Source organism: Odontesthes bonariensis, chromosome 19, assembly GCF_027942865.1.
Source record: "Odontesthes bonariensis isolate fOdoBon6 chromosome 19, fOdoBon6.hap1, whole genome shotgun sequence".
Taxonomy (NCBI): Eukaryota; Metazoa; Chordata; class Actinopteri; order Atheriniformes; family Atherinopsidae; genus Odontesthes; species Odontesthes bonariensis.
Window position 1 is genome coordinate 24006112 of NC_134524.1, and position 8570 is coordinate 24014681.

The 8570-nt window shown below is 44.2% G+C and overlaps 1 protein-coding gene across 1 annotated transcript; it reads right to left on the reverse strand.

The window, feature by feature from the left end:
• Positions 1–6122: 6122 nt before the first annotated feature.
• LOC142369427 (uncharacterized) lies at positions 6123–7315 on the reverse strand. Its single transcript, XM_075451789.1, has 2 exons — positions 6791–7315; positions 6123–6518 (listed from the first exon to the last, which is right to left on the reverse strand). The coding sequence occupies exons 1-2, from the start codon at positions 7313–7315 to the stop codon at positions 6123–6125; spliced, it is 921 nt and encodes a 306-aa protein (XP_075307904.1).
• Between the last annotated feature and the right edge of the window lie 1255 nt (positions 7316–8570).

Sequence of the window (8570 nt, forward strand, 5' to 3'; positions counted from 1 at the left end):
AAGGCAGCTAAGTATGATAGAGTATCCCTCAATGACGTCCACTATTTTTGCCTCCCTTCATATCAATGCTAACAGCCACCTAGCGATAGCTGCAGCTGTTACGGTGTTTGCTGCTCGGAAGCAGGGGAGTGCTCGGGCTGCACTTCGGTCTGCACTTCGGTCTGCACTTCGGTCTGCACAGTTTACACAGCAGGCAGTGATACGAAGGGAGAGAAAATAGGGCCAAGCGATGTGAGCGCTGACTTTTTCTGGAGGGAGGATTCTGTGATGCAAATGTATTACTCTTTTGAACGCATATTGTTTTGAGAAGCAAAACGCTTTATTTTCGGGACCTTAGCAAACTAGCCGGACTACTTTCATCAACACCAAAACGAGGCTGGAACTCTGCTCACAGGACGCAGCAGGGGGTAAGAAGATGTTCAGAAATGATGTTGCTGATATGGGATGTTACACAGCTTCATGTCAGGAGAGGCGAACTATCCCTTTAACTTTGATGTGAATCTTTCTAAATATTTTCTGTTTGTTTGTTCTTTAGTTTTTTGTCATGGTGTATTGCCTGTATGTTTTTATGATACCTGCCTGAGGACAACGGATGAAATTTAGCAGCTGTGCTAACTCCGGCATATTTACATGGATGCTTTGCTGATATGTTGATTAATGTGCAGAGTCCTAACCAAATAAATAAGAAATAAAATAAAAACCTCCTCCACACTGACCTGTGGCCCGGTGGACCCAGAGGATGAGCCGGCTCTGTTACTGGTGGAGGGGTTCTGCTCCTGGTTCAGCGCCTGGTTCAGCTCCTGGTTCAGCTCCTGGTTCAGCTCCTGGTTCAGCTCCTGGTTCAGCTCCTGGTTCTGCTCCTGCTTCAGCTTCTGGTTCTGCTCCTGCTTCAGCTCCTGGTTCTGCTCCTGGTTCTGCTCCTGGTTCAGCTCCTGGTTCTGCTCCTGCTTCAACTCCTGCTTCAGCTCCTGCTCCTGCTTCAGCTCCTGGTTCAGCTCCTGGTTCAGCTCCTGGTTCTGCTCCTGCTTCAGCTCCTGGTTCTGCTCCTGCTTCAGCTCCTGGTTCAGCTCCTGGTTCTGCTCCTGCTTCAGCTCCTGGTTCAGCTCCTGGTTCAGCTCCTGGTTCTGCTCCTGCTTCAGCTCCTGGTTCTGCTCCTGGTTCTGCTCCTGGTTCAGCTCCTGGTTCTGCTCCTGCTTCAACTCCTGCTTCAGCTCCTGCTTCAGCTCCTGCTTCAGCTCCATTCTGGTCCGACTGATGGACTCTGCAACTGTCAGCACATACGATAAGATCCAGCTGTGGCGTGCAGCGTGTTAAACCACACCCACTTTTCTTCTTCTCTTGATAACCTTTCTGCACAGTTTTTAACCATCCAGTCACATTCCATTAAACTCATTACTGTGCTTTTTATTTAAATCCCTGTGAACTTTAAAATGCTTCTTTAAAGACCCACTAAGGTCACAGTTCAACATATTTGTAGCTTTTTGATCAAATTCAGAAAAAAAATGTAATAATAACTCTGTAGACCGACACCCACTGTGTGCAATATCCCATAAATCTCATCTGAGTCAGTGGAACACCATCAACTTAAATCATTTTACTACATTGAGGCTGCGGCTACACGAAAACGTTTTTCACTGTAAACGATACTTTTTCTTATCGTTTCGCTGTCGCGGCCACACGGAGCCGGCGTTCCCACTACCCCAAAACGATAGTTTTTGAGAACGGGTTCCAGAGTGGGAAGATTTGAAAACGAGGTTGTTTCGTTTCCATTGTTACAGCGAAACCGTTTTTGCGTCAGTCAGTCACATGGCTAACGCAGTGACGTATACACACAAGTCAGTGACCAGAAGAAAAAGCGGAAGAAGAAGACAACAACAAGGACAGACAGCAATCATCATGGACCCCGCAACATTAGCAGCACTGCTGCAGACACTGTTTACTACAGCGGCGTTGTTGAAGGAACATTCAAAGGTGATGTGCCAATTCAACGTGGAGCAAGAACGGAATAACAACTTTGTGTGCCAGATTATTTCACACTCACAACGGCGTGTAACCAGACGGGCCACAAGAAGGAGATTTTGGGTGAGACCTGGAAGAACCAGTAGCTGGTGGGACAACTTTGTGAATGGCGTTGTTCTGGAGGAAGAATGGAAAGAGAACTTTCGCATGTCTAGGCCTTCGCTTGTGGCCCTGAGTGAAGAACTTCGTCCTCACGTTGAAGGCCAAACAACCAACATGCGTGAAGCAATCACGCCGTTAAAGAAGGTTTGTAGTGCCCTCCACACTCGTGGCATAATTCACTTTCCTATACGTGTTCCATTATGTGTTGTGTTGTTTGTTCATCATCTTCGTGTTGTACCTAACGTAATGTTTGCAGTCTCTTTGCAACGTCTACAGGTTGCTGTTACGCTATATTACCTTAGCGACATAGGCACGCAAAGGAAGACGGCTAACTCCTTCGGGTTGTCCAAGCAGACTGTCTCCGTCGTCGTGAGGCAGACATGCGAAGCCATAGCTCTCCACCTCGGTCCGAAGTACATGAAGCTGCCCTTCACAGAACCCGAGGCTGAGGAGCTTGTGTCTGGCTTTCACCGTGTCCATGGCATGCCACAGTGTGTGGGAGCAGTAGACGGGACCCACATCGAAATTAAGCAGCCATCTTCCAACGCCATGACTACATCAACAGAAAGGGTAAACATACCATAAATGTACAAGCTGTGTGCGACTATAAACACCGATTTATGGATGTAGTTGTGAAGTGGCCGGGCAGTACCCACGATGCCCGAGTGTTTTCCAACTCAAAGATCAGCACGTACTTTAAAACTGGCAAGATTCCAGCACTGCAAAAGCAGATCGTGGATGACGAGGGACCCATCCCCATATTTCTCCTTGGTGACCCAGCCTACCCACTTATGCCTTTCCTGATGAAGGAATACTCGAGCGGTGGCTCCACGCCACAAGAACAGTACTTTGGGTTGAGTTTGTGTAGGGCACGCATGGTCATCGAGTGTGCTTTTGGTCGGCTAAAGGCCAGATTCAGATGTCTGAAAAGAGCAATGGACATTAACATGTGTGATTTGCCAGCTGTCATCTACGCCTGCTTTGTCCTGCACAACTACTGCGAAGAAAGAAGTGAGGCAGTGGACAAACTGTCTGTGGCGAGCGCTCTGCAAAGAGACCAGGAAGTACAGCCTCCCACACGAAACAACAGCTACCTGATTGACTGTAACGAGGCAGAGGGTAAAAGGGTTAGAAGGGTGCTTACAAAGTTCCTTGACCCTTGAACATTTTGTCTTGTATACACTGCCACTTTTTATTCTTTTAATTCACCAATCATTTTGTATAACATATGTCCTGCCCAGCCCAGGGATACCTTAAGGTGTGTGTGTGGAAGCTTTTCAAATTGTTTGTACATTGCATTCAGTGTTGTCTACATTGCATTCAGTGTTGTCTACAGCTTTACATTTACTGTACAGAATTTTTAATACAGAAGTAACTGCAGATTGTTTCCTGTCTTTTGTAACACATACACAGCTATACATTCACCTCTTATAAACAGCTGTGTAGTCATCTCTTATAAACAGCTGTGTAGAGTTTAAAAAAAAAATAGCTGTACAGTCATCTCATATAAACACTTGTGTGTTTCATGTGTGTGCCTGTCTTAAGTGTGGTGTTTTGCATGCAACACAAACAGGCATTCTTATAAACAGCCCTGAATATTAACACTTTCACTGGTGTCCATAGAAAAGGATGGCACATGACCACCATGCCACTATTTTCCCCCAAGAGCGGCTTTGTTCTTTCATGTTTTAAATCAGATGGCCAACAAAGTTTTTTTTTTTCCTTTTTCTGTTTCAGTTAGGCTTCAACCCAGCTGACTATAAATTTCAGATCTTTGGGTGCAGCTTGTCAGTTGCAATGATTTATTGATCAGAAAAGGGGAGGGTGGCACTGCATTTGGAACCCCTTCACTGTTGTTAGACAATGTACAGCTTTAAAGTGTACCCCTCGATGTAGGAGAATGTTAAATATTCATGAAAAAATATCAACATATGGATTATCATGCGTACTTTATGTTAGCAGTCTCATATAGAGAATAAATTGACTGTTTATCACCAAGTATCTTTGAAATAAAACGTGTTGTTGTCTTTTAGCCCTCTCACTTTGCCCATTGGTCACAGCTTGAAGTCTCCTCACTGCTATAAAGAAAAAAACAAGGACAATTAGAGAAATTTCTGTGTGTTTATGGGTCATCCTTTCCCATGAAGTTCACATGAAAGCAGTTTATTGATTTCTCAGAACAAATAAATGTGCTGTGAAGTTTTTTCTCTGCTCCTACTCCCTGAGATGCCTCTCATCTCTTGAACATTTTGTGTTGTATACACTGCCACTTGTCTTTTAATTCACCAATCATTTTGTATAACGTATGTCCTGCCCAGCCCAGGGATACCTTAAGGTGTGTGTGTGTGTGGAAGCTTCTCAAATTGTTTGTACATTGCATTCAGTGTTGTCTACAGCTTTACATTTACTGTACAGAATTTTTAATACAGAAGTAACTGCAGTTTGTTTCCTGTCTTTTGTAACACATACACAGTGTAGCACATACACAGCTATACATTCATCTCTTATAAACAGCTGTGTAGTCATTTCTTATAAACAGCTGTGTAGATTTAAAAAAAAAAAAATAGCTGTACAGTCATCTCATATAAACGCTTGTGTGTTTCATGTGTGTGCCTGTCTTAAGTGTGGTGTTTTGCATGCAACACAAACAGGCATTCTTATAAACAGCCCCTCATCATCACTTCTCTATTCATAGCTGATGGGCGCTCGGAAGGCAGGTGTCTTTCATGTAAATGGTTGCCATCCATGAGTATGTAGCACATTCACTGGTGTACATAGAAAAAGATGACACGTCACAATCAAGCCACCCCCCCCTTTATCACCTAGTACTTCTCTATTCATAGCTGAAATGGTTGGCATTCCTGTACATGCGCACAATGGCTTCACTGTTGCTCATAGGAAACAGGCATGCTGTTTTTTTATAGGCTACAGAATTTCACATTTTTTTGTGGAAAAGTGAGCTCATGTAAAAATTGTCTCACAGTACCCCGCTCCTGCTATACACTCATCCATGCATTTATCTCCAGCAGACTCCATCACTGTAACGCTCTTTTTACTGGACTTCCCAAAAAGAGCATTAAACATCTGCAGCTCATCCAGAACGCTGCTGCTGGAGTTTTAACCCGGACTAAAAGATCTGGACACATCACAGCAGCTTTAAAATCTTTGCACTGGCTTCCAGTCAGTTACAGAATAGATTTTAAAAGCCTGCTGATGGTTTACAAATCCCAGAACGGTTTAGGCCCAAAATACATCTGTGAGATGTTCAGAGAATATAAACCCAGCAGAGCTCTGAGATCCAAGGACTCAGGTCAGCTGGTCCAGTCCAGAGTCCAGACTAAACATGGAGAAGCAGCATTTAGCTGTTATGCTGCAAACAAGTGGAACAAGCTGCCAGTGGAGATTAAACTTTCACCAAATTCACCAGGTTAAAGACATTTTTGTTCTCACGTGTCTATGCATGAAATATCTTTTAACTTATCTAGACTGTTGCTTGTTTTTAAATTCATTTAAATGATTTTATTTGTTTCCCCTTATATTCTTTTATGTATTTTTAATGCTTCTTACACTCCCTGCTGCAATGCTTTTATTTTATGTAAAGCACTTTGAACTGTTTGTACATGAAATGTGCTATACAAATAAATTTGATTTGATTTGATTACACTCCACTGTAAGATGCACCTGCGATATTTATGGGCTTATTTTCGCCTTTGCTGTGGGCTTATGTTCGCCATTGCTCTGGTACTCACGATCACAAATCAACAGACTGACAACCATTGTCAATTGCTCTTTCTTTATTGCACAAAAGAAGCTTTAAAAAAAATTCACACACAATATATTACAGTAAAAGTACAAAATGTAAGTAAAAAATATATTCAAACTGTGCAAAAGTATTCGCCATTCTGCTAACAAAAACCAGATATCCACACATTTTGTGGCACAGTGCTTTGCCTACAAGTCCACATCATCCTCCTGCAGCAGTGCCCTCCGGAATGAAAACCCTAGAGCGGTGCGTGCACACGGGTTGATGTGAGATGTGGTGTGTGTAGGTGTGTAGCTGGCCATGTAGGTAGCAGCATGGGGTGCTGGTGTGATGAGGTGCGGTGCATGTGGTGCTGGTGTGGTGTGGTGCGGTGCGGTGCATGGGGTGCATAAGTATGTGGAGCAAGGACTTGCTGTTGCTGGAATAGGGTTTTCACCATGTCAAACCCAGCCTCGAGGGTGTGCGAGAGTCTCTCGATGTTGGCGTTCAGCCGCTCCTTGGTCTCACGGACATGCATCTCCGAGCTCTCCATCAACTCGAGCATTCGCCTCCTGATTCTGATGTCCTCCTCTGCTCTTTCTTCTGCTGGAGCCTTCCTCTTCAGTCGGTTGGTCCTGTGGTTGTTACGTTTGTCCTTAAAAACAAAGCAAATACATTTTAGAATGCATCACCACCTATCATGCACATCATTGCACAATATATTTAACATAGCACACACTTACATTTAGCCATAGGTAGCTAATTATAAATATTTCCAGTGCATGTTTCTACTAGTGATGTTGGCTATGATTATGTCCTCTATTGTAAGTCGCTTTGGTTAAAACGCGTCTGCCAAATGCGATGTAATGAAAGTGGTAGCTCACTTTAAAGCATGATACAATGGTCTATGGAACCATGAAACCTTACCTGAAGCAAATTTCTCCTACGCCCGATTTCTGCGTCTGAGTCTTGGGTGGGTGCAGGAGAGGCTGGTCGGTCTGTGGAGGACTGTGGGGACGCGGTGGAGGTCTCTTCCACCAGATCGCCGCTCTCGAAGCCGGACGGAATGGTGGGCGCTGCTGGCGATCCACCCCAGATCTCGTGGCAGAGGTCGTAAAATAGGAGGATCACACGTCCGTGGCCACTCCGGCGTCCGCTGTCGACAGCATGGCGGTATTTGTTCCTCACCGCCTTCAGCTTTGCGGTGATCGGTGTTTTGGTAATGTTGCTGGGCTCATGGGGAAAGTCCTTCCCTGCAGCCGCCGCGTCCCCAGTGTTGTATTGCTGCTGGAAAGCTACAGTAATATCTCTGTATTTATTTTGACAAGTCTCCCAGTCTATATTTTCCTGGTATCTTGCCGTTTTGTAGTCCAAGGATACCCGCAGGAGTAACTCCACCTCATCGTCGGTCCAGACGAGAGAGTCGTTTTTTCTAGACGTGGACGCAGACATCTTCCTTGTTGTTGTTGTCGTTTGAGCTTCGCGCAGGTATAAGTAGGGGCGTACACGAATGCGCATTGCTTCTTCTATTGTTCTGGTGTAACCGGTGGGGGTGGCTTACAGCGCACCTAGAGGTGTGGCGTGTGTACTGCATCGTTTCATCGTTTTCATCCGTTTTCATCTGGACCTGAGTCTTTACAGCAGCGTTGCCTTGTGGTCACAAGAATTTTCGTACCCATTTAAAAAAAAAAAACCTTGTTTCGTTTTCGTGTAGCCATAGCCTAAGACAATGATCCTGTTTGAGGAAAGGGTCCCAATATCATCCCAAAGACTGAGGTTCAGATTCTCTCCGTTTCTAAACCTGTTCTCATTTCCAGAACCTTTTTATCATGTGCTCAGTCCTGGTTGATTCGTGGATAACAGAAAATATTGGATATGTAAAGGAAAGTGAATAATGAAGCTTTCATGAGACACTTCTGAAGAGGACAGTCAGACTGTCTTTTAAAGGGGAACTCCGGGCCATTTGAAGCGCGTTTCCATTGCTAGAGGTTGTCAAATACTGATAGTAGGACACAGAGAGGTGCGTATCTGCGCTCCCTGTGTGGAGATCGCGCTGTTCGCACAGCGTGTCATGCGAGGCTAATACGTGGTGGCTAGGGGCAACTGCTAACCCTTCCACGTAAAACAACAAATTGCACACAGCAGAAACGTCACACCACTTTATAAACCATCCGACAATAAAGTCACAAGCCTTACCATCAAAACCAAATGCATGGTTCTCACATTACTGGCATGGGAACGTTACAAAACAACTTTATAAACAGCATGTCACTCACCGGCTGGTTGTAGGCTCGCGCATGTGAAAGCCCAAAAGAGTCGATGGAGAATAATCCCATATACAAAACAATTATATTCTCTAGAAAAACTGGATTCAAGTATTTAAAACATTACAATAAAACATGCCCAGTAATACTGTTTTAATGATTTAAATACTTGAACGCAGTTTTTCTAGAGAAGATAATTGTTTTGTATATGGGATTATCGTCCATCGACTCTTTTGGGCTTTCACATGCGCAAGCCTACAACCAGCCGGTGAGTGACATGCTGTTTATAAAGTTGTTTTGTAAATCTGAGAAATCACACACTGATACTGAGGAGAACTGGATTTCTACTGCTCCTGTGATACTTTCCTGGATCACCCACAAGTCTTTATAATAATGCTATGACTCCTCTTCACACAACTTAAACTCTTCATGTCATTAAAGGA